At 52.3% G+C, this 27,123-nt stretch overlaps 3 protein-coding genes across 14 annotated transcripts; all 3 read left to right on the top strand.

Moving 5' to 3' along the window:
- The first annotated feature begins 1,282 nt into the window (after positions 1-1,282).
- On the top strand, positions 1,283-7,033 carry KLK10 (kallikrein related peptidase 10). 6 transcript variants are annotated; one of them, XM_004061267.5, is made up of 6 exons: positions 1,499-1,540; positions 2,218-2,317; positions 4,105-4,285; positions 5,254-5,528; positions 5,824-5,957; positions 6,422-7,033. In XM_004061267.5, the coding sequence occupies exons 2-6, from the start codon at positions 2,230-2,232 to the stop codon at positions 6,572-6,574; spliced, it is 831 nt and encodes a 276-aa protein (XP_004061315.1). In that variant the 5' UTR covers positions 1,499-1,540; positions 2,218-2,229; the 3' UTR covers positions 6,575-7,033. The 6 variants fall into 6 exon arrangements, with proteins under 6 accessions (XP_055226201.1, XP_004061315.1, XP_055226198.1 ...); XM_055370223.2 differs by lacking the exon at positions 1,499-1,540 and adding an exon at positions 1,648-1,733; XM_004061266.5 differs by lacking the exon at positions 1,499-1,540 and adding an exon at positions 1,651-1,733 and having other exon boundaries at positions 2,221-2,317.
- A 4,740-nt stretch (positions 7,034-11,773) lies between these two features.
- Positions 11,774-18,870, top strand: KLK9 (kallikrein related peptidase 9). The gene is made up of 5 exons (XM_063701571.1): positions 11,774-11,861; positions 12,027-12,183; positions 14,633-14,898; positions 17,544-17,680; positions 18,121-18,870. The coding sequence occupies exons 1-5, from the start codon at positions 11,819-11,821 to the stop codon at positions 18,268-18,270; spliced, it is 753 nt and encodes a 250-aa protein (XP_063557641.1). The 5' UTR covers positions 11,774-11,818; the 3' UTR covers positions 18,271-18,870.
- A 98-nt stretch (positions 18,871-18,968) lies between these two features.
- On the top strand, positions 18,969-25,440 carry KLK8 (kallikrein related peptidase 8). Of its 7 annotated transcripts, none has more exons than XM_055370218.2 (7): positions 19,082-19,231; positions 19,576-19,886; positions 20,243-20,320; positions 20,701-20,995; positions 21,161-21,423; positions 23,576-23,709; positions 25,130-25,237. In XM_055370218.2, exons 3-7 carry the CDS (start codon positions 20,251-20,253, stop codon positions 25,235-25,237), a joined length of 870 nt encoding a protein of 289 aa, XP_055226193.1. In that variant the 5' UTR covers positions 19,082-19,231; positions 19,576-19,886; positions 20,243-20,250. The 7 variants fall into 7 exon arrangements, with proteins under 7 accessions (XP_055226197.1, XP_055226193.1, XP_063557640.1 ...); XM_063701570.1 differs by lacking the exon at positions 25,130-25,237 and adding an exon at positions 25,238-25,440 and having other exon boundaries at positions 19,097-19,231; XM_055370219.2 differs by lacking the exon at positions 25,130-25,237 and adding an exon at positions 25,238-25,440 and having other exon boundaries at positions 19,123-19,231; positions 20,836-20,995.
- Positions 25,441-27,123: the final 1,683 nt, after the last annotated feature.

The raw sequence follows: 27,123 nt of genomic DNA, 5'->3' as shown, positions 1-27,123 counted from the left end.
GCTCTGTTTGTTTCCTTTCCTGTAAAATGCTGCATGCAAAAGTATAACACAGTAAGTAAAGAAGTCAGTCAGCCTGCACATACTAAGACCTAACCAAAGGAGCTTATTGTTTTTCTCCAACTTCCATGATACGTAATTAGGTAGTGGAGACCTCTGCTGGCCAATATGGTAGCCACTAACCGCACCTGGCTCTTCCAATTAAAATTACATAAAGCCAGAAATGTAACTCCTCTGTCTCACTTGTGATATTTTCAAGGCTGGATAGGCACATGTGACTGGTGGTGGCTGGATTAGCTGTGCATATAAAACATCACTGCAGAAAGTTCAGCTGAGCAGCACTGAGTTAGACGGCCTCTGAAGGGGATGTCCCACGGAGAGAATCCAGAACTCAGGATCATTTTTTTTTTTTCTTTGAGACAGAGTCTTGCTCTGTCACCCAGGCTGGAGTGCAGTGGCGTGATCTCGGCTCACTGCAACTTCTGCCTCCCAGGTTCAAGCAATTCTCCTGCCTCAGCCTCCCTAGTAGCTGGGACTACAGGCCCGCGCCAACATCCCCAGCTAATTTTTGTGTCTTTTTAGTAGAGATGGGGGTTTCACTATGTTGGCCAGGCTGGTCTCGAACTCCTGACCTCGTGATCTGCCCCCACCTCGGCCTCTCAAAGTGCTGGGATTACAGGCGTGAGCCACCGCGCCCGGCCAGCTCAGGATCTTTTGGGATGGTCTGCTCACCTCGCAGAAGTGGCTGGCATGAGCAATAGGAGCCCAGAGTGGAACCAGGGCCTTCTGGTTGTTAAGTGGACTTGCTGTGTGACCTCCTGTGAGTCTCTGCCCTCTCTGAGCCTCTCACTCCTCACCTGAGATGAGGGAGTTGGCTGAGGTGATGCCGATGCCCCTCACAGCTTTGACCTCTTATGATTCAGGGGCCTGTGTGTCACCTGGTGGCACACAGATGGCAGGGAGGGTGTGAGATGGCCACACATGAGTATGAGGCAGAGCCACAGCCCCCCAACACGCACATGGGCTAGTCACTGGGACACACACAGAGCTCACTCACGGCCACAGAGTCGGCGTGGGTTTCCCTCTTTCCTTGTTTCTGTTTGTCTTAGCCTCGGCGCCTCCCTCCCTCTCTCTCTCTCTCTCTCTTTCTCTCTCTCTCTCTCTGGCTCTTTTAGCCTTGGTTTGTTACAATCTCCCTTTCCAAGCCAGCCTCTGTCCCTCCTACACAACCTGCTTTATCTCTAGGCCTTCCTCCTTCCTCTTCCACAGTCTGGCTTCTCACATTGTCACTCTAGGTATGCACTTCCCGTTGATTTCCTCTTGCTCAGTGGCCTCTCATCCCGCCACCCCTAGCCTTGCTGGGGACGTGAACCCTCTCCCCGCACCTGGGAAGCCTTCTTGGCACCTGGACCCGGGGAATCCCCACGGAAGCCAGTTCCAAAAGGGATGAAAAGGGGGTGTTTCGGGCACTGGGAGAAGCCTATATTCCAGGGCCCCTCCCAGAACAGGAATCTGGGACCCAGGAGTGCCAGCCTCACCCACGGTACAATTAGACAGAGGGAAAGGGAGGGAGCCCGGGGGTGGGGGTAGGGGAGGGTGGAGAAGCTTCCGGACTCCTTGGGGTTAAAAGGGAAGGTCCCGCCAGGGGTCCCTGGGCAGAGGATACCAGCGGCGGACCACAGGCAGGGCAGAGGCACTTCTGGGTCCCCTCCCTCCTTCCTATCGGCGACTCCCAGGTGAAGCTACCTGCACCCCACCCGGGTTGGGGTGGATTGCGAGAGGATGGGTGGGGACCCCCGGGCCACAGGCAGGAGCCGGCTTAGAGCCTCGGTTTCTCCACCTGCGGGACGCGGAAGTCCCCCCGCTGTGAGGTTGAGAAAGAGGCTCCCACTGGCTCCGAGCCTCGGATCCCCACCCCGCGCGTGAAGGAGTGGGAAACCTCGGGCGCGGCGTGGCTGCAGCCAGGGTAGCTGGGGCGCGGAGAGCGCTCCACTCGGGCACAGGGAGGACCGGAAGATGCCGCGAGGGGCGTCTTTAGGGTAATTGTGCCCATTACCGCTGTTCCAGCCCGAATCTCCCGTCTGCCAGCCCCTGGGGTTATCGGCTGCAGGTCAAAAGGGTGCTTGCGGGCTGGGGTGGCCCAGGCTGGGCGGATGAGCACGGCGAGGTGGGGGTCTCTAACGGAGCATCTGTTTTAACCCGCCCCCGCACACACCCCAGCAGATCCTGGCCATGAGAGCTCCGCACCTCCACCTCTCCGCCGCCTCTGGCGCCCGGGCTCTGGCGAAGCTGCTGCCGCTGCTGATGGCGCAACTCTGGGGTAAGGTGGGGGGCAGGGGGCGGGGAGAGGCGCCGGTGGGAGGCACGGGCGGGAGGAGAATGTGTTCCTGTCACCAAGCCCCGCGCACCTCTCCTCCCCCGAGACCCCAGCACCCACCCAGCGCTCCGGAGCACGGCCCGCCCCCAAGTCATCTGGGCCCTTCTTCTGGCTCGGCCCCTAGGTGTCCCGCCCCACTCAGGCCCCGTCCGATTTCTGCCACCCGGATCCTCGCTCTTCCGTGGACTCTTCGCCGCGTTCTTTCTCCTCCTCTTACGCCGCCCCATCCCGGCCCCGCTCCATTTTACACTACCGTGTTTTGTTTTGTTTTGTTTGTTTGTTTGTTTGAGACAGAGTCTCGCTCTGTCGCCCAGGCTGGAGTGCAGTGGCGCGATCTCGACTCACTGCAAGCTCCGCCTCCCGGGTTCTCTCCATTCTCCTGCCTCAGCCTCCCGAGTAGCTGGGACTACAGGCGCTCACCACCACGCCCGGCTAATTTTTTGTATTTTTAGTAGAGATGGGATTTCACCGTGTTAGCCGGGATGGTCTCGATCTCCTGACCTCGTGATCCGCCTGCCTCGGCCTCCCAAAGTGCTGGGATTACAAGCGTGAGCCACCGCTCCCGGCCACACCACCGTGTTTTATCCTGAGTCTTGCCTTACCGCTTTTTGCCCTCTCCCCTCACTTTTTTTCTTTCTCTTTCCCTTTCTCTCTCTTTCTTTTTTCTTTCTCTTTCTCTTTCTTTCGTTCTTTCTTTCGTTCTTCTTTTCCTTCCTTCCTTCCTTTCTTTTGTTTCTTTCTTCTTTCTTGTTTTACTTTCTCTCTTATTTTTTCTTCTTTCTTTCTTGTTTTTTTTTTCTCTCTCTTTTTTTTTTTTCTTTCTTTCTTTCTTTCTTTTTTTTTTTTGAGACAGGGCAGTGCTCTGTCTCCGTGGCTGGAGTACAGTGGCCCAATCGGAGCTCACTGCAGCCTCGACCTCCTGGGCTCAAGCGATACTCAGCCTCCGGAGTAGCTGGTACCACAGGCATGCACCACCACATCCGGCTTTTTTTTTTTTTTTTTTTTTTTTTTTTTTTTTTTTTTTTTGAGACAGGGTCTCACTCTGTCGCCCAGACTGGAGTGCAGTGGCCCAATCTCGGCTCATTGCAACCTCCACCTCCTGAGCTCAAGCGATCCTCCCACCTCAGCCTCCCAGGTAGCTGTGACTACAGGCGCATGCCTCCGCGACTACTTTTTTGTTGTTGTTGTTTGTTTGTTTTTGTAGAGACTGGGTCTTGCTGTGTTGCCCGGGCTGGTCTTGAATTCCTGAGCTCAAGCGGTCCAGCCGCCTCGGCTTCCCAAAGTGCTGGGATTACAGGCGTAAACCACTGCGCCCCACCCCTCTCCTGGTTTTCAATCCCGTTTTGTTATTCCCACCCCTTCTTCTCCCCGATCCCCGAGTTCTATCCCCGCACCCTTACCTCCCCGCCGCGTTCAATCCCCGCCCCTCTATCGACCAGCGACGTTCTAGCCAGCTCTCTAGGCGCGCTGCGTTCAGTCCCTGCCCTCCAGACCCACGCTATTCTGTCTCATTACTCCACGCTACCCTATCCCAGCTTCCTTCCACTTTCACGCGCTTCTTCTCCTCCCATTCCCTTCGGTGCACGCGAAACCCCCAATATTTCCCTACCACCCTTGCCTTCTGGCTGCGTCCCCCGTCCCCGAACGCAGTCCAGTCCCACAGCCCAGCTCCAACCCCAAACCCAGACCCTGCCCTCCGTGCTTTGATTCCGTCCCCTTTCTTTCTCCAGCCGCAGAGGCGGCGCTGCTCCCCCAAAACGACACGCGCTTGGACCCCGAAGCCTATGGCGCCCCGTGCGCGCGCGGCTCGCAGCCCTGGCAGGTCTCGCTCTTCAACGGCCTCTCGTTCCACTGCGCGGGTGTCCTGGTGGACCAGAGTTGGGTGCTGACGGCCGCGCACTGCGGAAACAAGTAGGAGGAGATCCATCCCCGAGGACTCCACGGGGGGCTGTGGAGGCGGCCTCCAGGGAGGAGCGGGCAGGGCGGGGTCTCTCGGAACTCCCACAGCTGGAGGTGCGGTCCCTGGTGTCCTTCCAGCAGGAGGAGAGACCGGGCTTGCGCTGTGGCCGCCAGGGGGCGGTGTGGTCCTTTTCCGCATTTCTGGGTCCGTCACTCCTGTCCAGCTGATTCTCCTTGAGCTCTAGGAGGCGGTGGTTGCCTGCAACGGATAGAAGCCAGGGTCCGGTGTGGTCAGGAATTTAGAACTAAAGGAAAAGGTTCACTTCGTGAGTCCCCATTGAAGGAGGAAGGGTCGGGTATTACCACAGAAAAAATGTGGAGTAGGCCGGGCTCGGTGGCTCACGCCTGTAATCCCAGCACTTTGGGAGGCCAAGGCGGGTGGATCACCTGAGGTCAGGAGTTCAAGACCAGCCTGGCCAACATGGTGAAACCACTTCTCAACTAAAAATAAAATAAAATAAAAAATAAAAAATTAAAAATTAAAAAATTAAAAAAAAAAAAGGCTGGGTGTGGTGGCGGGTGCCTGTAATCCCAGCTACTCAGGAAGGAGGCTGAGGCAGGAGAACTGCTTGAACCCGGGAGGTGGAGGTTGCAGTGAGCCGAGATTGCGCCATTGCATTCTAGCGTGGGTGACAAGAGTGAAACTCTGTTTCAACAAACAAAACAAAAAGACAAAAGAAAATGTGGAAGGCTTACCTAGGTGTCCAGGCCCCCAGCCCTCCTCAATTCCTGCAGATCCTCAGAGCTCAAACAACTGATTCCTCCTCCCCATGTCCACTGAGGTCCCCTTCTCCCGCAAGGCCCTGTTCCCTCAGACCCTTCCTATCTCCAGGCCCTGGTATCTGCCCTCACGCCACTGCCCACCTGCTTTCCCAGTTCCTATGAAGGGTTTGCCTTCACATGCCTCTTCCTTCCCCCAGGCCACTGTGGGCTCGAGTAGGGGATGACCACCTGCTGCTTCTTCAGGGCGAGCAGCTCCGCCGGACCACTCGCTCTGTTGTCCATCCCAAGTACCACCAGGGCTCAGGCCCCATCCTGCCAAGGCGAACGGATGAGCACGATCTCATGTTGCTGAAGCTGGCCAGGCCCGTAGTGCTGGGGCCCCGCGTCCGGGCCCTGCAGCTTCCCTACCGCTGTGCTCAGCCCGGAGACCAGTGCCAGGTTGCCGGCTGGGGCACCACGGCCGCCCGGAGAGGCAAGAGCTGGGGCTCTGAGGCCGGAACCTCAGGAGGAGGGGGCTGAGGGCCTGAACCCCTGGGTCTGAGGAAGGATGGGCTGGGGACTGGATTCCTGGATCTGAGGGAGGACGGGCTGGGGTCCTGGATGCCTGGGTCTGTGAGTCTGAGTGGAGGAGGGGCTGGGGGCCAGGATTCTTGAGTCTGAAGGAGGAGGGGCTGGGGCTTAGGAGAGAAACGGTCTTGTATCTGGACTCCTGGCTCCCCAAGGATTGGGGGCTGGACCCAGGGATTACTGGCATATTCTCCCTTCAGTGAAGTACAACAAGGGCCTGACCTGCTCCAGCGTCACTATCCTGAGCCCTAAAGAGTGTGAGGTCTTCTACCCTGGTGTGGTCACCAACAACATGATATGTGCTGGACTGGACCGGGGCCAGGACCCTTGCCAGGTAGGGTCTGAACAGGGAGAGTCTCTGACTCCTGGGAGGGAGGACAGGGAGATTATGGGAAAAGAGCAGACCCTGTGCCCGCTCCCCAACTCCATTCCCAAACCCATCCTTGACCCCAACTCTTACCCAGACCTAACCCCCTCCTCATCCCTATCCTCAATCCCATTTCCATCCTAACCCCACCCCATTCCCATCTCCAAGCCCATCTTCATCCCCTCACCTTCCATGAACTACAATCCCAACCCCAGTCTCACTGCGTCTTCACTCTCATCCCCCAGCCCAACCTCCCATAACCTGAAGTCCACCTCCATTCCTACGTTCCAGCTCATACCTAATTCCAACCCCATCCCATCCTCGTCTTTATCCCAACCCAACCCCTTCCTTCCCCACCACTGCCCCAGATCCCAAAGTGACAGCTCTCACGTTGGCACATTTATTTGATCTCTCCTTCCTGCCACCCCCAGAGTGACTCTGGAGGCCCCCTGGTCTGTGACGAGACCCTCCAAGGCATCCTCTCGTGGGGTGTTTACCCCTGTGGCTCTGCCCAGCATCCAGCTGTCTACACCCAGATCTGCAAATACATGTCCTGGATCAATAAAGTCATACGCTCCAACTGATCCAGATGCTACGCTCCAGCTGATCCAGATGTTATGCTCCTGCTGATCCAGATGCCCAGAGGCTCCATCGTCCATCCTCTTCCTCCCCAGTCAGCTGAGCTCTCCCCTTGTCTGCACTGTTCAAACCTCTGCCGCTGTCCACACCTCTAAACATCTCCCCTCTCACCTCATTCCCCCACCTATCCCCATTGTCTGCCTGTACTGAAGCTGAAATGCAGGAAGTGGTGGCAAAGGTTTATTCCAGAGAAGCGAGGAAGCCGGTCATCGCCCAGCCTCTGAGAGCAGTTACTGGGGTCACCCAACCTGACTTCCTCTGCCACTCCCCGCTGTGTGACTTTGGGCAAGCCAAGTGCCCTCTCTGAACCTGTTTCCTCATCTGCAAAATGGGAACAATGACGTGCCTACCTCTTAGACATGTTGTGAGGAGACTATGATATAACATGTGTATGTAAATCTTCATGGTGATTGTCATGTAAGGCTTAACACAGTGGGTGGTGAGTTCTGACTAAAGGTTACCTGTTGTCATGATCTGACCACGTCCCGGTGAGAGCGTGTGTCCAGGGAAGAAGTGCACAGGGTAGCCCCCAATCCCAACCTTCCATCCCCAACCCTTAGGGATGATGGAAGAATCATTTTCCCCACCCTAGTTCCAAGTCCCAGGAAACACCTTTTAACCACTTCCTTCTCATCTCCCACTGTTTCCCACTTCTGGTTCCACCCAACCCCAGTTCCTCCTGCCTTGGCACGAGCTAGGCTGGCCCTGAGTCATATAGCACCTTCTCTGCCTTCATGGGGCCACTGAACTCAAGGGACCTCACCTTGCTTCCATCCCAGCCTCTAAGACCAGAGGGTTGAGGGGGTAGTGAAGATTGGGGAACGCTTGCCCCCTCAACTGCCCAGTTTGTGCCAAGAAACCTCCCTCTGACATTTAGGGGAAAATCTTCTGTTTGTCTGTTATTAATTGGCTGTGAGATTTTCGTCCTGAAAACTTGGGAGGAGGAATTGTTTGATTCTCCCTGAAATTGGGGGAGGGAAGGGGAGTTAATACACAGAATCCAGGTAAAGCTAATAGAAGCTTGAGTGTCCGCTGGGTGTGGTGGCTCACGCCTGTAATCCTAGCACTTTGGGAGGCCGAGGAAAGCAGATCATCTGAGGTCAGGAGTTCGAGACCGGCCTGGCCAAAATGGTGAAATCCCATCTCTACTGAAAATACAAAAACTAGCCAGGCGTGGTGGCAGGCACCTATAATCCCATCTACTTGGGAGGCTGAGGCAGAAGAATCACTTGAACCCGGGGGGCAGAGGTTGCAGTGAGCCAAGATTGCACCATTGCACTCCAGCCTGGACGAAAGAGCGAAACTCCATCTCAAAAAAAGAAGTTTGAGTGTCTCAGCTTATCCTGAACTTTGAAGCAGTAATATAAGCTAGCTGAATATAGGCACAACAGAAATTTCCCATTAAGCACGGGGTTTTTGTTTGTTTGTTTGTTTGTCCTTTCAGTTACCAATTTATGGAGCATCTATTATGTGCCAGGCCCAGTGCTGGGTGCTGGGGACATACGTAGGGGTGATCACAAGGTCCCCCACCCTGCAGAGCCCACAGGAGGTTGATGTACAAGGTCTGAGCACAGAGTCTGGTACACAGCTCCCTTCCGTGGCCTCTTTCCCATTCTGCCCCCATTAGCACACCCAGGAAATGTCAGTCAGGCATATCAGCTGGGTTTGTCATCCAAAGATCAGAAGCGAGGTCGGTGGAAACTTGAAAACTCGATTCATTATTAAAGGCAACCCACCCGTCCCTTTAGTCACTCCACAATGTTTATCGAGCCACGTCTTATGCCAGGCCTCAAAGATGAATCAGACCAGGCATTACCCTCAAGGAGGTGCTAGTTAGGTCAGGGAGACAGGCCAGCCTTACATTCCTGTCATTCAGGTCTCCACTCAAAAGTCACCTCCTCCGGGAGGCCTTCCTGAATTGCCCAGGCTATAGGAGTCCACTTTTGGTCATCCAGTCCCGATGCTCTGTTTATTTTTTTTTAATAGCACCTATTATACCTGAAATTATCTCATTTATGTTTACTTGATAATGGTCTATGTCACCCTTCCCCACAAATTCCGTGAGGGCAGTGATTCAGATATTTGTTCACTGTGATTTTCTAAGCACCTGTATTGTGCCCGGCACACAGAAGTCACCCCCGTTGCTGTGTGAACACATAACACAAATAGATCAGTGCTGTAACAGAAGGGGGTATGGGGTGCACCACACCAAGTCCACAAGCTGTGCCTGAAGGAGTCAGGAAAGGCTTCTCAATGAGGGGACATTTGTGCAGGAGTTTAAAGGATAAGTAGGAGTTCACCAGGTAGAGAAGGAAATGCATTTCAATCACTTTGCTGTATGACTTTGAACAAATTACTTGAATGCTCTCTCTTCCTCAGTTTTCACTCTGTGAAATGGAGACATCTGCTTAATTAGACTCTCATGAGAGTTAAATGAGATAGGCCGGGCGCAGTGGCTCACACCTGTAATCCCAGAACTTTAGGAGGCTGAGGTGGGTGGAATGCTTGAGCTCAGGAGTGTAAGATCAGCCTGAGCAACATAGTGAAACCTCGTCTCTACTAAAAAAAAAAAAAAAAAAAAAAAAATTAGCCCCTCATGGTGGTGCACACCTTGTAGTCCTAGCTACTCAGGAGGCTGAGGCAGGAGGAATACTTGAGTCCAGGAGGTTGAGGCTGCAATGAACTATGATCATGCCGCTGCACTCCAGCCTTGGCAACAGAGACCCTGTGTCAAAAAACAAAAAACAACAACAACAAAAGGATAATTAAATGAGATAATATACATGCAAAGTTCACCTAACACCAGGCACTGAGAACACAGTCAATAAAGGTAGCTATTAAAATGCTCTTTTTTTTTTTAATTTTTATTTTGAGAGTCTCGCTCTGTTGCCCAGGCTGGAGTGCAGTGGCACGATCTAGGCTCACTGCAACCTCTGCCTCCCGGGTTCAAGCAATTCTCCTGCCTCAGCCTCCCGAGTAGCTGGGATCACAGGCCGCCCACCACCATGCCTGGCTAATTTTTGTGTTTTTAATAGAGTCAGAGTTTCACCATGTTGGCCAGGCTGGTCTTGAATTCCTGACCTCAAGTCATCCACCCGCCTCGGCCCCCCAAAGTGCTGAGATTACAGGCGTGAGCCACCGCGCTTGGTCTAAAATGCTTTTAATAGCAGTTAAGGTGGCACTTAGCACATAGTGGATACCCAGTCCCTGATCTCAAGGACTTCCCTGTCTGGAAAGGGAGTGAGACAACCGCAGGCAAGGGTGAAATGAGCTATGATAAAGGCACCCAGGTTTCTGCAGGGGATGAAGAGACATTGAACATTTACCATGTGTCAGACACTGTTGCGCTTCATGTGCGTAAATTTGCTTAATCCAACAACCCTCGTTATTACTGCTACTTAACAGATGGAGCAGGCCGGGCGCGGTGGCTCACGCCTGTAATCCCAGCACTTTGGGAGGCTGAGGCAGGCGGATCACGAAGTCAAGAGTTGGAGACTAGCCTGACCAATATGGTGAAACCCCGTCTCTACTAAAAGTACAGAAATTAGCCAGGTGTCTTGGCGCACGCCTTTAGTCCCAGCTACTTGGGAGGTCCAGGCAGGAGAATTGCTTGAACCCAGGAGGCAGAGGTTGCAATGAGCTGAGATCGCGCCACTGTACTTCAGCCTGGGTGACAGAGCAATACTCCGTTTTGGAAAACAAACAAACAAACAAACAAAAAACAGATGGAGCAACTGAGAGAGGGCTTGTGACTTGCCCAAAGTCACACACCTCATCACTAATGACACCTAATCATTGAGATTTGGACACACATGGTTCAGTTCCAGAGTCCATGCTCCAAACCATGACGACACAGTGAGAGAACATTCAAGGGGAGCCCAGACCCAGCTTCATAACCAGGCCTGTGAGCAAGAGAAAGTGGAAGGGATTGTAAGTGCCCAGGGGAGGCAAAGATGGACTCTGCCTGAGGAACTCAGAGATTTCCTGGAGGAGGGAGAATTGAGGTTGGGTGTTGAAGGATGAGTGGGAGTTCACCAGAAAAAGAAGGATATGGAGAAAGACATTCACTCACTCAGTGAACATCTCCTGAGGACTTCTGCAAGCCCTGTTCCTCCTGGAACGGGGTGATGCTGGGACACAGAGATGAGTCAGACCTGGGCCCAGCCCTCCAGAAGCTGTCCACCTGGTGAGAAGGAATGATGAGGAGAGAGGCAGGGAGGATGGGGTGATGGAAAGGACAATGGGGTGGGGGGCAGGGAGATGGATGAAAAAAAAATATAGCAAATGTTCTCAGGATTTGGCAAAGATCAGGATGTATTAAGAGAGAGCACAGGGCACTTGCTACCTGGAAGTTTGGGTACCTGGGTCCTTGGGTGGTGGAGCTGTGGGGAAAGGGGCAGGTTATGACAAGAGTGGGTTAATCCAGATGGAACCAGATTTCTCAACATTCTAGGAGAGGGCCTTGTCCTTGTGGGAAGAGGCCCAAATCCCCAGGGCAGGGAAGGTTCTGCGAGGTGTGTAAACCTGTGCAGCTGCCTGTGGTCTCTGCCTCACTCCACCTGGATTTCCCTCAATCTTTCTCGTGTTCTGTCTCCTCCCACTCCTCCTCTCATCTTGGGTCCTTCTGTGCCTGTACCTCCCTCTCTTTGTATCTTTTGCTCTTGTGTCCGAGTCCTGACTCTGTCTCCCACCCCTCGCCTCCTTTCTGGGTGGTCCCCCTGCACATCCCTCCAGCCTGCCCTGGGAGGTTGGTCTCTGCACACCACTGCTTTATCCAAAATAAACCTGCTGCACCCCAGGACCTTAGGCCTCAAGGATCTCCCTCCTTTTCCAGGACACAAAAGATTCTGTATCTTGTAGCCTAAGGTGATGAGGAATGAGGGCTCCCACTCTGAAGACCCCAGAGGAGGTGCCCACAACCTCTCCACACCCCCAGCACTCCTCCTCCATTCAGTCAAGCTCTGGCCCAGCAAGCCGCCAGTTCATCCCAAAAGGGGGATCCCCCTGCACTTACCTCCTCTCCCAAGGCCCCTGTCACAGCCCCAGGGCTTCCCCCTCCCCCAGGGATATTTCCCAACCCCGATTAATCAGAGGGGCGGCCCCATGGAGGAGGAAGGAGATGGCATGGCTTACCATAAAGAAGCACTGGACGCCGGGTGCACGTTCCAGGATCCAGGTGCCCAGGGGTCATGAAGCTGGGACTCCTCTGTGCTCTGCTCTCTCTGCTGGCAGGTGAGGCTCCCGGGCTGGCTGCCCCTTCACAGCTGTACTAAGGTCACCTTGCTCTTCCCTCCCATCCCAGGCTTCTGCCTCCTGCCCTCTAGGCTTCTCAGCATCCTCTCCCTGCCCTCCCAGCCTGCTCTTCGCTGACCCCTTTGTCCCTCGTCCCCACCCCAGGGCATGGCTGGGCAGACACCCGTGCCATCGGGGCTGAGGAATGTCGCCCCAACTCCCAGCCTTGGCAGGCCGGCCTCTTCCACCTTACTCGGCTCTTCTGTGGGGCGACCCTCATCAGTGACCGCTGGCTGCTCACAGCTGCCCACTGCCGCAAGCCGTGAGTGACCCGGGCTGGCCACGCTGGGGAGGGGCAGAGGCTGGGGGTCAGGAGAGGGTGAGGGGTGCTTTAGGCCAGAAGTGCGGAGCCTCCACTTCTGATACCACAAGTTCAACTCTTAGAAGTAGGAAGGGTAGCCTCCCAAATCCTAAAATTCTAGAGACCAACAAGATCTCATTTGAGAAGTCTAAGATTCGAAACTTAGGCTCTTCGAATCCGAGACTGACCCAGAGAAATACAGAATCGTATAATCCTAAAATCTTGAATTTATGAAATTCTGCAATAGCCTCAGCCACTTTTAGAATCATAGATTCGCAGACTATTAGAATCTTAGCAGTCTGGGTCAGCACTGCCCAGAGGAATTATGATGCCAGCCACATGTGTAAGTTTAAATTTCTGGTGGACACATTTAAAAAATAAGGAATGAGTAAAATTAATTCTAATAGATTTAACTTGACATACCCAAAAACTTATTTTGACATGTAATCAATTTTTAAATACGTATGAATGATACAGTTTACTTTTGTTTTGGTACTAAGCCTTTGAAATCTGTTCTGTATTTTACACATATAGCCTGTTACAAAATGGACTAGCCACGTTTCAGGTGTTCAATAGCCATAATGGCTAGTGTGATCCTAGAATCTTAAATTCAGAGCTTTCTAGATTCATTGAATATTGAAACTCACAGTACTAGAATCTTTGATTCACAGTATCCTAGAATATTGAGATTCAGATAATTCTGTAGTCTTAAACTATTTGAATCCCAGACTCTTAAATTTCTAAGGTTATAGATTTATAGAATGATGACATTCTAGTCTTTTTTTTTTTTTTTTTTTGAGACAGAGTCTCCCTCTATCTCCCAGGCTGGAGTGCAGTGGCACAATCTCAGCTCACTGCAACCTCTGCCTCCCGGGTTCAAGCAATTCTCCTGCCTCAGCCTCCTGAGTAGCTGGGATTGCAGGTATGCACCACCATGCCAGGCTATTTTTTTTTTTTTGTATTTTTAGTAGAGACGGGGGTTTCACCATATAGGCCAGGCTGGTCTCGAACTCCTGACCTTGTGATCTGCCCGCCTCGGCCTCCCAAAGTGCTGGGATTACAGGCGTGAGCCACCGCACCCAGCCAAAATTCTAGTCTTTTTGTCCCAGAACATTAAAATTCTAGGTTCAAATCTTAGATTTAATTCAGATAATGTTAGAATCCTGGAGTTTTTTTGATCCAGGGGAATCTGGAATGTTAGAATCTTGGATTCATAAAACTCTAAACCTTGAGCCTCTAGATTCTAGAATCATGGATAATAGTGTGTCGGAACCTGAGAATTCTAGAATCTTAGATTCTGGGCATTCTAATAGTATCCTGGAATCCACCTGACGCAGGAATCCTCTCTCCATTGCCTCTGAAAAGTGACCATCCATACTGTTCCAATTTTCTTCCCTCCATGAGTAAAGCACTGATTGTGGTAAGAGATGCTGTGTGGGAATTTCCCATCATGCATTGCTCCATGACGGAACCTCCTTTAACTTAAGCCTATACATCAGACTGGGAGAACGATGTTCAGATTTCAGCCGAAAGTGAAGCAGGAGAAATGCAGAGATATGAAGGTGGAAGAGAGTGAGAGGCAGGGGAAGGGTAGGGGGATGAAGGGATGTAGGGGTGAGGACTACTTTTCCAGATCCAGAGCCAAGACAGCAAGAATGACAGAGAGAGACAGACACAGATGTTTCTGGTTCCCCAACCCTGAATTCGCAGTCATTAGCCTGCTGCCTAATGTCAGAGGTCAGAGGCTGGGGAATGGACTTGTCATCCCCGAAAGGATCCCAGCTGTCTAGGGCACGGACCAGAAATGAAACAAGTGCGCTGAGACTGTGGTGAGGGCTTAAGGTTAGACACCAGGAAGACATGCATTGAAGGGTGAAGGATATGATAGACAGGAAAAGCTGAGGCCAGAGATGACCCCAAATTTGGGGATTTTCCATATCCCATCCCCTTTCATACACATGCACACGTATACACACACACCACTCAGACATACAGAGCCGCTCCCACAGAAGCCACCAGACCTGTGGGGGCAGGGGTGGGACTGTTGTTATGCGGTAGGTGGGGTCCCCCGTGCCCACACCGTTCCTAGGGACCCAAGTCACCACCAAGGCTCCAGGTGAGTAGGGAGGAAGGTGGCTCACTCAGCCTGGGACTAGGAGTGGGTGCCTTGTGGGGAGAGCTACAAAGATGGAGACACACAAAACATCAGAGTGGGGACCAGGGACCCAGAGGAGGTGTGTGCCTCGCTTAAAATCACAGTACCCTGGGCCAGACATAGATGATGAGGGTGCAGAGAGGGTGTGTGGCTTGCGGAGGGTCACACAGCACTCTGATGGACAGGAAAAGAGGGCTGGGGCTGAAAGGACCTTGACCTTCCCCCCGGCTTGACCTCTGAGGGCTGTCCCAGCAGGTATCTGTGGGTCCGCCTTGGAGAGCACCACCTCTGGAAATGGGAGGGTCCGGAGCAGCTGTTCCGGGTTACGGACTTCTTCCCCCACCCTGGCTTCAACAAGGACCTCAGCGCCAATGACCACAATGATGACATCATGCTGATCCGCCTGCCCAGGCAGGCACGTCTGAGTCCTGCTGTGCAGCCCCTCAACCTCAGCCAGACCTGTGTCTCCCCAGGCATGCAGTGTCTCATCTCAGGCTGGGGGGCCGTGTCCAGCCCCAAGGGTATGACCTGGCCCAGAACTCTCTCTGAAACTTCATGCCCGGGATCTTGCTCCTCACCCCTCTGTCTCTGCCTTTTCATCTCTGTCTTCTCCTTTTCTCTCTCCTCTCTCTCTCTGTCAGTCTATCTATCTGCCAGTCGATATATTTAACCAAATATAAGATGCTAGCATTTTTAAGATGTGCCATTATTTCATGAACTGCGAAGAAGTGGAAGAAGGAGGAGGAGGAGAAGAAAAAAAGGAGGAGGAGGAGGAGGAAAGATCCCGTTAGATCCCATTGATTATATAACACCATTTTCTGGAAGACACATTCTAATTTCAGAGTGTTTGTTTGTTTGTTTGTTTTTGAGACAGGGTCTCGCTTTGTTGCTCAGGCTGGAGTGCAGCGGTGTGATCACGGCTCATTGCAGCTTTGAACTCCTGGGCTCAAGCGATCCTCTCGCCTCAACCTCCCAAGTAGCTGGGATTACAGATATGCACCACCACATCCCACACCCGGGTCGTTTTTTTATTATTATTATTTATTATTATTATTATTATTATTATTATTATCTTTTTTTGGATTTTTAGTAGAGACAGAGGTTTCACCATATTGGCCAGGCTGGTCTCAAATTCCTGACCTTGTGATCTGCCCGCCTTGGACTCCCAAAGTGCTGGGAAAAAAAGGCATGAGCCACTGCACCCAGCCAAAATTCTAGTCTTTTTTAAATCTAGTCAAATCTTAGATTTAATTCAGATAATGTTAGAATCCTGGAGTTTTTTGATGCAGGGGAATCTGGAATGTTAGAATCTTGGATTCATAAAACTCTAAACCTTGAGTCTCTAGATTCTAGAATCATGGATACTAGTGTGTCAGAATCTGAGAATTCTACAATCTTAGATTCTGGGCATTCTAATAGTATCCTGGAATCCACCTAATGCAGGAATCCTCTCTCCATTGCCTCTGAAAAGTGACCATCCATACTGTTCCAATTTTCTTCCCTCCATGAATAAAGCACTGATTGTGGTAAGAGATGCTGTGTGGGAATTTCCCATCATGCATTGCTCCATGATGGGACCTCCTTTAACTTAAGCCTTATGCTAAAAATTTGTATTATTTTTAGCAAAGATGAGGTCTTGCTATGTTGTCCAGGCTGGTCTCAAACTCCTGGCCTCCCAAAGTGCTGAGATTACAAGTGTGAGCCACTGTACCTGGCCCAGAGATGTTTAAATGTGAAATGCGTTCATCTTAGAATGGGAATAAGACCATGTCTCTCAGAGTCATGGATCACTGACCCATTAGCCAAATTGGGTCAGTGGATTGGAAAAACAGTCTGAATTTGTTGCTGCCAATATCTAAAACTTGGAAAGTTTTATACAAAAGCCAGGTTTCTGGATTCACTTGAAAAAGTTTGAAGAACTCACATTCCCAAAATAGCAAGCATTGGGCTGAGTCAATGGAGGCTGTCCCCTTCAGCCAAGATAAGTTCTCTGATTCACTCCAATAGACCCAAATGGCTCCTGTCTCCCTGCACAGCCCCCGTCCCTGACTTCTGTTTACCAATTCTGTTTATCATGTCCCTTGATGCATCGAAGCCTGCACCTATGTCTTATATAGATGCACATGTGTATTATATATCCATATCCACATCTATACTGACTACACTGTATCTGGTATCTCTGTCTATGTCTCTGTCTCCATCAGTGACCATCTTCCTGTGAATCTCTTTCCCTTTATCTCACTGCCTTCATTCCACCCCTTGAGGTCTGGGTCTTTTTCTATTTCTTTTTTTTTTTTTTTTTTTTTTTTTTTAGAGACTGAGTCTTGCTCTTGTTGCCCAGGCTGGAGTGCAGTGGTGTGATCTCGGCTCACTGCAACCTCCACCTCCTGGGTTTTAAGTGATCCTCCTGCCTCAGCCTCCCGAGTAGCTGGGACTACAGGTGCGCAACAGCACGCCCAGCTGATTTTTTGTATTTTCAGTAGAGACGGAGTTTCACCATGTTGGCCAGGATGGTCTCAATCTCTTGACCTTGTGATCCACCCGCCTCAGCCTCCCAAAGTGCTAGGGAGTTATATATGCATCTCCTCTTATCTCTTGGCTCTCTGCATGCATCTTTCTGTTTCTCTTCCTTCCTTTCTTTTTCTTTTTCTTTTTTTTTTTTTTTTTTGAGACGGAGTCTTGCTCTGTCTCCCAGGCTGGAGTGCAGTGACCAGTCTCGGCTCACTGCAACCTCCACCTCCCAGGTTCAAGTGATTCTCGTGCCTCAGCCTCCCGAGTAGCTGGGATTACAGGCGCCTGCCACCATGCCTGGCTAATTTTTGTATATTTAGCAGAGATGGGGTTTCACCATGTTGGCTGGGCTGGTCTCAAACTCCTGACCTCAAGCGATCCGCCGGCCTCGGCCTCCAAAACGCTGGGATTACAGGCATGAGCCACGGTGCCCGGCCAGCCTCTCTCTCTTCTTGGCCCTCTTCCTCCTTGTCTCCATTTGTTTCTCTTGCGTGCTATGACTGTCTCTCTGTCACCATCTCTTGTCTCTATCTTTGAGAGTCCTGAATGTGGCTCCATGGGTCCTTTGGAAAAGCTGCAGGGAGGACTCAGGGCAGTGGGGTGCTGAGTGTGTTGGAGACAGTTGCAGATCCTTGACAGTTCTCTTCCCTGACAGCGCTGTTTCCAGTCACACTGCAGTGTGCCAACATCAGCATCCTGGAGAACAAACTCTGTCACTGGGCATACCCTGGCCACATCTCGGACAGCATGCTCTGTGCGGGCCTGTGGGAGGGGGGCCGAGGTTCCTGCCAGGTGAGACCTTACTCTGGGGAAAATGAGGCTGTCCTGCCAAGTTTTCTAGGATTTAGGGGAGCAGAGGGGTCGGCCCCCAGCCTTCCTGGGTCAAAATGAGAAGGAGACTGGGATACCTGGTTCCTGGGAGAGGAAGGGACCAGGGCCTGGACTCCTTAGTGTAAAAGAGAAAAGGTCTGGAGGTCCAGACTTCTGGATCTACAGGAGGAGTGGGCTGGGCGTCCAGAGTCTGAGTCCTGGGGGAGGAGGAGGTTAGGTCCTGCGGGGAGGTGGGGGCTCTGAGCTTTTACTCCTGGGTCTGAGGAAGAAGAGGCTGGAGATGGAGGACTCTCGGATGTTGAAGGAGGAAGGGGGCTGGGGCCTTTCTGGGAGGAAGTGGCCTGTGTAATGGTCATGAACAGAGTGGCCTAACAGTTCCTCTGCCCTTCTCTCGCGTACAGGGTGACTCTGGGGGCCCCCTGGTTTGCAATGGAACCTTGGCAGGCGTGGTGTCTGGGGGTGCTGAGCCCTGCTCCAGACCCCGGCGCCCCGCAGTCTACACCAGCGTATGCCACTACCTTGACTGGATCCAAGAAATCATGGAGAACTGAGCCCGCGCGCCACGGGGGCACCTTGGAAGACCAAGAGAGGCCGAAGGGCACGGGGTAGGGGGTTCTCGTAGGGTTCCAGCCTCAATGGTTCCCGCCCTGGACCTCCGGCTGCCCTGAGACTCCCCTCTGGACACTGAGACTCCGCCCCTGAGGCTCCGCCTCCTGACGAGGTCAAGCAAGACACAGTCGCGCCCCCTCGGAACGGAGCAGGGACACGCCCTTCAGAGCCCGTCTCTATGACGTCACCGACAGCCATCACCTCCCTCTTGGAACAGCACAGCCTGTGGCTCCGCCCCAAGGAACCACTTACACGAAATAGCTCCGCCCCTCGGAACTTTGCCCAGTGGGACTTCCCCTCGGGACTCCACCCCTTGTGGCCCCGCCTCCTTCTCCAGAGATCTCGCCCCTCGTGATGTCAGGGGCGCAGTAGCTCCGCCCACGTGGAGCTCGGGCAGTGTAGAGCTCAGCCCCTTGTGGCCCCGTCCTGGGCGTGTGCTGGGTTTGAATCCTGGCGGAGACCTGGGGGGAAATTGAGGGAGGGTCTGGATACCTTTAGAGCCAATGCAATGGATGATTTTTCAGTAAACGCGGGAAACCTCACCTTCTTTCTGCCTGAGCTGTGAGATGAGCGGAGGGCAAACGGGTGGGCGGTGAAGGGCAGATGAGGGAACCGGTACCGCCTTGCAACTCCCCCTTAAACCCCTAGTAAGTTCTGCCTAAAGTCTCTGTCCATCAGCCCTATTGCAGCAAGACTCCTGGGTTCTGCTTGGGTTGGTCTTGCCGCCTCCAGGGGAAGGGGAAACCAGGTCACAGTGCCTCCCAAACCTGCCCTCCCAGATCCCGGACCTCTCAGGGGACAGCGGGCGGGGCCTGATCCACCCTCTGGTTTCTGACCCTAGAAGACCTGCCTTTCTTCGGTTCCCGGTTACTGGCAGCAGCCCCTCCTCCCACAAAAGATCAGGTTCCAAGCTTCTCCTTTTAAAAGTACTTAGAATTTAGCCCCCAGCTCCCTCCTCCCTCACACCCAGGAATCCAGGCCCCTAGCCCCTCCTCCCTCAGACCCAGGAATCCAGGCCCCCAGCGCCTCCTCCCTCAGACCCAGGAGTCTCAGCCCCTAGCACCCCCCTCCTCCCTCAGACCCAGGAGTTCTGGCCCCCAGCCCCTCCTCGGTCAGACCTAAATCCCAGGTCCCAGCCCCTCCTCCCTTAGATTTAGGAGTCCAGGGCCCCAGCCTCTCCTCCCTCAGACCCAGGAATCCAGGCCCCCAGCCTCCTCCCCTCTCAGAACTAAAATCTTGGCCCCCAGCCCTTTTTGTTTCAGATCCTAGAGTCTCAGCACCGAGTCCCTCCTCTCCCTAGCCTCAGGAGTCTGAGATTCCAGCCCCTCCTCCCTCAAGATTTCACGTTCAGTCCCCTCCGCCCCTTCTCACTCACACCCAGTGTTCCAGTTCCCAGAAGCTCCCCAGGCTCTAGTGCAGGAGGAGAAGGAGGAGGAGCAGGAGGTGGAGATTCCCAGTTAAAAGGCTCCAGAATCGTGTACCAGGGAGAGAACTGAAGTACTGGGGCCTCTCCACTGGGTCCGAATCAGTAGGTGACCCCGCCTCTGGATTCTGGAAGGTGAGGTGCAGAGGTACTCAGACACAGACATCAGGCCCCGGACCCTCCTTCTCCAGATTCCAGGACCCCAGCCTCAGATGCCCTTCTCTCTCGGGATCCAGCAGTCTGGACCCCGGCTTCCTCCTCTCCCAAATTTAGGAGTCCCAGCTCCCAGCTCCCTGTCCCCTCAGACACAGACATCCAGGACTCCCTCCTCCCTTGGAATGTAGGAATCCAGTCCGCCAGCCTCCTCCTTCCTCCAGAGAAGCCCAGAACAGCCCCAGATACTCTCGGCTCCCTCCCCAGTGCCCAAATCCAGAACTGGGAGCTCAGGCTCCTCCCTCCTGTTTACCGGCCCCGCCCTCTCCATTTCCCAGACCTCACCATGGGACGCCCCCGACCTCGTGCGGCCAAGACGTGGATGTTCCTGCTCTTGCTGGGGGGAGCCTGGGCAGGTGAGGAGGGTTGCGGAGGCCTCCGGAGGGGAGGGATCTGAAGGCAGCAGTGGCGCTGGGGAGTCTGTGGGAATGCCGCGGTGGTTATGTGGGTGCGTGTGCACGGATGTGAAGAGTGCGATACGGTGCAGGAGCCTCTGTGGGCTTTCGTCAGGGTGGATAGAGGCAAGAAACAGGTAGCAGCAGGTAGGAGTAGGTTCCGTGATGCTGTAAATTGTCTGAATAGCTACAGCCTGTGGGTGGCTGCTTGCTTGGGGGCATAGATTCACCTGGGAGAACACGGAGCCTGTGGACTCATGTGGAAGCATGTGGGGGCATTCTTGGGTGTGTGACTCTTGTATGATGACACATGGACTGAAATGAGTGTCCCCGTGTGGCAGCGTGTGGATGCCTGGACCTCCTCACTAAGTTGTATGCGGAGAACTTGCCGTGTGTCCATTTGAACCCACAGTGGCCTTCCCAGCCCTCGCACTACCCCAGAGGGTGGCGATCCAACCCTCTCCCTCCTGCTGCAGGACACTCCAGGGCACAGGAGGACAAGGTGCTGGGGGGTCATGAGTGCCAACCCCATTCGCAGCCTTGGCAGGCGGCCTTGTTCCAGGGCCAGCAACTACTCTGTGGCGGTGTCCTTGTAGGTGGCAACTGGGTCCTTACAGCTGCCCACTGTAAAAAACCGTGAGTGGATGATGGGGGCAGAGGTCGGCTGGGGCTTAAGGAAAGAGGGGGCTGGGGTTTCGACTCAGGAAGGAGAAAGCTGAGGACTGGACTCCTGGGTCTGAAGGAGGAGGGGGCTGGGGGCAATACCCCTGCCGGGGTCCCAAACTATCCCCGCCATTACAGGAAATACACAGTACGCCTGGGAGACCACAGCCTACAGAATAAAGATGGCCCAGAACAAGAAATACCTGTGGTTCAGTCCATCCCACACCCCTGCTACAACAGCAGCGACATGGAGGACCACAACCATGATCTGATGCTTCTTCAACTGCGTGACCAGGCATCCCTGGGGTCCAAAGTGAAGCCCATCAGCCTGGCAGATCATTGCACCCAGCCTGGCCAGAAGTGCACCGTCTCAGGCTGGGGCACTGTCACCAGTCCCCGAGGTAGTGGGCTTGTCCACTAATGGGAGGGAGAGGAGGAGCTGGTTGGCCCAGTGGAACCCAAGCTATTGGCAAAGCTTGGTCCCCCAGAGGGAGACAAAGAAGGGAAAGTGATCATGATGTTGAGATTCACAAGCAGGAGTCATATTAGAAGCCTCGAAGATCTGACTACTAACAAGAGTGGTGAGAGAAAGAACCAACTAGCAGATTAAGCAGGGCCAGAAAAGCCCCTCCTGTATGGCGGAGAGCACTACCCTATGAGACCTTTGGTTGTATAGGATTTTATATAATCTTAACACACTTGGGATATTTGGACTTCTCAGAGGCCCAGGAAAACAGGCTCCTAAGCACCTTCTCCCCCACCTCCCTCCTTTTTTTTTTTTTGCGGGGGAACACAGTTTCACTCAATCGCCCAGGCTGGAGTGCAGTGGCACAATCTCAGCTCACTACAATCTCTGCCTCCTGGGTTCAAGCGATTCTCGAGCCTCAGCCTCCCGAGTAGCTGGGATTACAGGCACCCGCCACCACACGAGCTAATTTTTGTATTTGTTGTAGAGACAGGGTTTCGCCATGTTGGCCAGGCTGGTCTCGAACTCCTGACCTCAAGTGATCTGCCCGCCTCGGCCTACAAAAGTGCTCGGATTACAAGAATGAGCCACCGCCCCCGGCCTTTTTCTCCTTCTTGAACCCAGGAAACCTGGGCCCTGGTCCCCTTTTCCCTCAGACCCGGGAGTCTAGGCCCTTCTTCTCCCAGGACCCAGCAGTTCTAGCTCCCTCTTGACTCTGGACCCCAAAATCTGGACCTCCAATGAAGCTGTCCCTTTGGGACTCCAGAATCCAGACAGCCCCTCACCTTCCTTCATAGTGAAAACATTGGGACTCAGCTAAGAGAGTCAAGGAGCTTCTCCAGGAAGTGGCAAAGCCAGCATTCAGGTCCCTGCCTGCCTCACTCCTAAGAGAGTCAAGGAGCTTCTCCAGGAAGTGGCAAAGCCAGCATTCAGGTCCCTGCCTGCCTCACTCCTGCTCTGAATGCTTTGGATGAGACAGTTTGCGGCTGTGGAAACACACGTGCTCGCAAATCAAGTAGATCAGTTCAAACTATAGCTCTGCCCTTTCTCCCTGGGCAAATTCCTTTCCATCTCTGAGCCTCACTTTCCTTATCTGCAAAATGGGAATCATTAACCAATAGATTTTTTAGCTACGTGAGGGTTCAGGTTACATCGGTTTTCTTCATTGTGTTCTCCTAGTGCTCAGAATGGTGCCTGCTACATGGTAGATGCTCAATAAATATGTGTTGAATGGATGACCTGATGAATAAATAATGAAATGAATGAATGCATCTCTCCTTCAAAGCGCTGTTGTGAGGATTAAATGAGATTATGAGCATATTGCTTTTGGCACGTAGAGATGCCAGATGGAAGTTTTTCCCCTCAAAGAGGCTTTGGAGAAGTCTATTCCTCATAAGAGGTTAATAAAAAAGATGAATTCCACCTTCAATCATTAATTCAACTCTTATTTACTGAGCACCTAGTATGCCCGAGGTGCTGTTGCAGGCGCTGGATATACAGCCATGAGCAAACTGTACAAAGTCCTTGTTGTTATGGAGTTGCAAGCTAGGTGGAAGAAATAGACAATAAACAAATACACATAAAATAAAACATTAGGTAGAGTTAAGTGCTGTAAGGAAATATTGTGGAGTGTAAAAGGATAGGGAGTAATGGAGGGATGGTATTTTTTAATTCGAGTGGTCAGGGAAGGCTTCCAGGAGGAGGTGACACTTGGAAGGAGCAGGATTTAGCACAGATTGAGGACCCGGTTGTCTGAGGGCAGGAAGACTGGAAAGAGAGGGTCAGAGGTATCATAAAGGGGCACCTCCAAGCAACCCCCAGCCCCTTGATTTGAAAATGGCTCAGGGCAAGAAAAAACACGTGAGATCCAAGGGCCCCTCTCTAGATGGAGAAAGCCCAATAGCAACAAGTACAGCTTCGTTTAATGTGGTGAGAAGCGATGTCCCCTGTGCACAGTGTCAGAAAATTCCCCCATGCAGCTGGAAAACTCCCCCGTTACATCCTGGAAAGAAAGGGGGTTAGATCCAGACAGGGATGGAGGCAAAGGGCTGCTCTCTCAGGGAACCTTACAACCTCTTCCCCCTCAGAGAATTTTCCTGACACTCTCAACTGTGCAGAAGTAAAAATCTTTCCCCAGAAGAAGTGTGAGGATGCTTACCCGGGGCAGATCACAGATGGCATGGTCTGTGCAGGCAGCAGCAAAGGGGCTGACACGTGCCAGGTGAGCAATTTCTGAAATCCTTCTCCTCACACATCCCTCATTGCCCTCTCGAGGTTCAAGGCTTGGATGGGGGTGGGGGTGGTAAGGGGAGTGACCCCAAAGACTTAGCACCCGGAGTGTTCACCCCTATCTCTACGGATTGGGAGCCAGGTTCAGAGAAGCCAAACTCTCTCTCTGAAAGTCACACCGCATAGGGATTAGGAGCATTGAATTGTTGCTGCCGTTTTGTTTCGAACCCTTAACTACAGGATGGGATGCAGAGTTGGGGGCTATAGAGGGTGGGGTAGATGTCCAGCAAGGAGGGAGTCTGAGGCTAGAGTTTAGACGAGTTGCCTGCTCTCTGGTTCCCAGCATTACATCGTGGAATTTGTGCCGACTTTACCACCGGCCCGGTGGTCAGCCACTTTTCTTTGAGACCGGGCTAGAATTCCAAGGCTGGTTCCCTTCTCCTGTGATTGGTTCCTTGGGAGACAATGGTGTCTTCCCAGTTGGCTGGAGTAAATGGTGCCATTGACTTCAGTGCTTCCTCAGTGAGCTCCAATCCCTTTCTCTTGGGATTTGTCATAGATATAACTCTCTCTTCTAACTGCAACTTCGTTGTTCCTAGCACTTTCCCCTGGCTTTGTCCACTTCCTGGAAGCCCCACCACCTTTGTCAGTGACTGGTCCCTAAAGACAATGCTTTCTTCCCCATTGGCCAAGAATGGAGTCGTTTCCATCAGCGATACTGCCATGAAAGCCAGTCTCTGGATTGTTCCGTAGAGACAGTGGTCTCTTCCACAAATATTTCAGCCATGGTCTCTTGGGGATATGGTGTGTGTGTGTGTGTGTGTGTGTGTGTGTGTCCATAAGAATCTTGATCCTTTCTCCTATGTTTGGCAACTGCAATCAATGATGCCTTCACTATTGGCCAGGAACAGAGGAAACTTCAGCTCAGTCCTCTCCAAGTAATCCCTACTGTCTTCTCCCTGGATTGGACCCTCGAGAACTCTTTTTTTTTTTTTTTTTTTTTGAGACAGGGTCTCGCTCTGTCCCCCAAGCTGGAGTGCAGTGGCACAATCTTGGCTCACTGCAGCCTCTGCCTCCCGGTTCAAGCAATTCTCCCACCTCAGCCTCCCGAGTAGCTGTGATTACAGGCGTGCACCACCACACCCAGCTAGTTTTTGTATTTTTAGTAGAGACAGGGTTTCACCATGTTGGCCAGGCTGGTCTGGAACGCCTGACTTCAAGTGATCTACCGCCTCGGCCTCCCAAAGTGCCGGGATTGCAGGTGTGAGCCACCAAGCCTGGCTGGGATTTCATTCTTTCCCCTCTTCTGTCAGTGTTTTGACCACTACCCTTAGACACCATGTCTGTCTGTACATGGAAGCCCCAAGCCCTGTCCTGACTGGTCTCAGGGGACAATGCTTTTACCCCCATAGGCTACAGGGGACCAATCATGCCAAAGAACTGGTAAAACGCTGGGACAGCAGGAAAAGGGACGTCGTGGACATTTCAGATGCAAGGCTGTTCTCATTCTCCCTGTCTAGGGCGATTCTGGAGGCCCCCTGGTGTGTGATGGTGCACTCCAGGGCATCACATCCTGGGGCTCAGACCCCTGTGGGAGGTCCGACAAACCTGGCGTCTATACCAACATCTGCCGCTACCTGGACTGGATCAAGAAGATCGTAGGCAGCAAGGGCTGATTCTAGGATAAGCACTAGATCTCCCTTAATAAACTCACAACTCCCTGGTTCCTTGCCTGTCTGCGTTTTGGCCCTGCGGGGAGGGCTGGATGGGGATCCGGGATTGTTCCTGCTGGCAGGCTAGGTGGGGATGTGCAGAAACCAAGTTCTCATGGTCACTTTGGCCATCACCACTGCCTAAAGTGATCCCTCGTTTTCCAGAAGAACTTGGGTAAGAGCTTTATTTCAGGGGAGAAAATACATACAAAGGTTTTCAAACATTCAGTGGGCTGGTATGTGAAAGACAGTTTTGAAAGAGTTTGTGTTTAGTTTTCCTGAGCAAAGTGTTCACAAGCTTTGGAGATAAAATTTTCCCCCTTTAAAAAATAATTGGCCAGGTGCGGTGGCTCAAGCCTGTAATTTCAGCACTTTGGGAGGCCGAAGCGGATGGATCACCTGCGGTTAGGAGTTCGAGACCAGCCTGGCCAACATGGCAAAACCCCGTCTCTACTAAAAATACAAAAATTAGCGGGGTGTGGTGGTGGGCATCTGTAAACCCAGCTACTCAGGAGGCTGAGGCAGAAGAATCGCTTGAACCCAGGAGGCGGAGGTTGCAGTGAGCCAGGGATCATGCCATTGTACTCCAGCCTGGGCGACAAGAGCGAGACTCGGTCTCAAAATAAATAAATAAATAAATAAATAATAATAATAATTGTGCCAGGTATGGTGGCTCATGCTTGTAATTCCAGCACTTTCACAGGCTGAGGTGGGAGGATCACTTGAGCCCAGGAGTTCAAGACCAGCCTGGGCAACAATGTAAGACCTCATCTCTATTTTTATTTAAAAAAAAAAAAAAGAAGAAAAGGGAAAACATTGGGAGATATGCATAGAAAAGAGTACAGAAAATATATGAATAGCTTAAATATTCACAAATGAACAACCATGAAACCACCACTTGGGTCAAAAATCTTGAGAGCTCCCAAAAATCCAGATAGAACTCTTTCTCACAGCCTAGAGCCATCTGGTGGTGTCTGCTGTGGTAGAAGGAAATGAGTGGTGTGTCCAAATTGAAGTGTGACGCAAAGGGCATTTGGGAAAGTTTACATTAAAGCAAAGGCTTAACATAACTTGTTTTAGGGAAAGATGAGTGTGGAGGGGGTAGTTATTACAAGGATATAGTCACTCTTCTAGTGGTGCAGGCCAGGTGGGCCCAAAACTGGAGCTTAGCCAGGGAGGGTTCCTGGCTTTGTCCAGGAAATAATTCAAGGGCAACCCAGTGGTGTTAGTGACTTTTCTTGAAACAGTACTGCACAGTAGCAGAGGTACTGCTCTTTGCAGAGCAGGGCTACCCCATAGGCATTGAGCACAAAGTAGCAGCTCAGAGCCAGTTCTGTAGTCATATTTAGTCCCATTTTTAATTACATGCAAATTAAGGGGTGGGTTATTCAGAAATTTCTAGAAAAGGGCTGATAAATTTTGGGTGTTGTCATGGCAGTGGTAAACTGTCATGGTGCTGGTGTGCACATCTTATGGAGATGTGCTTTTGGTGCCTTTCCCCTGTTCCAGCTGTCTTCAATCTCGTCCAGAGTTAAACCCCGCCTCCTCCTTCACTAGGATCTCTCAGAAAATAGTCTCATGAAAGAGAATCTGATTCGTCTAGCTCACCTTTTCTTCTTCAGCCACATCATTGGTCACTGAATGGCCAATCATTTGATGGCATCCCAGTCAGGTGACCAAATCTTAGCCAATCA

This window comes from Gorilla gorilla, chromosome 20 (genome assembly GCF_029281585.2).
Source record: "Gorilla gorilla gorilla isolate KB3781 chromosome 20, NHGRI_mGorGor1-v2.1_pri, whole genome shotgun sequence".
Taxonomy (NCBI): Eukaryota; Metazoa; Chordata; class Mammalia; order Primates; family Hominidae; genus Gorilla; species Gorilla gorilla.
The sequence above is the reverse complement of the archived record's forward strand: the minus strand, read 5'-3'. Positions and strand labels throughout refer to the sequence as shown.

Excerpts from the sequence above, each read along its gene's own strand:
- KLK8 (XM_063701570.1), top strand. The coding sequence starts at position 20,251 with ATGGGACGCCCCCGACCTCGTGCGGCCAAGACGTGGATGTTCCTGCTC. Across the intron at positions 20,321-20,700 it reads GCTGGGGGGAGCCTGGGCAG|CGTGTGGATGCCTGGACCTC; the intron begins GTGAGGAGGGTT and ends CCCGTGTGGCAG. Across the intron at positions 23,710-25,237 it reads AAGGGGCTGACACGTGCCAG|GGCGATTCTGGAGGCCCCCT; the intron begins GTGAGCAATTTC and ends CTCCCTGTCTAG.
- KLK10 (XM_004061267.5), top strand. The coding sequence starts at position 2,230 with ATGAGAGCTCCGCACCTCCACCTCTCCGCCGCCTCTGGCGCCCGGGCT. Across the intron at positions 4,286-5,253 it reads GCCGCGCACTGCGGAAACAA|GCCACTGTGGGCTCGAGTAG; the intron begins GTAGGAGGAGAT and ends TCCTTCCCCCAG. Across the intron at positions 5,529-5,823 it reads CACCACGGCCGCCCGGAGAG|TGAAGTACAACAAGGGCCTG; the intron begins GCAAGAGCTGGG and ends TTCTCCCTTCAG.
- KLK9 (XM_063701571.1), top strand. The coding sequence starts at position 11,819 with ATGAAGCTGGGACTCCTCTGTGCTCTGCTCTCTCTGCTGGCAG. Across the intron at positions 11,862-12,026 it reads TCTGCTCTCTCTGCTGGCAG|GGCATGGCTGGGCAGACACC; the intron begins GTGAGGCTCCCG and ends TCCCCACCCCAG. Across the intron at positions 14,899-17,543 it reads GGCCGTGTCCAGCCCCAAGG|CGCTGTTTCCAGTCACACTG; the intron begins GTATGACCTGGC and ends CTTCCCTGACAG.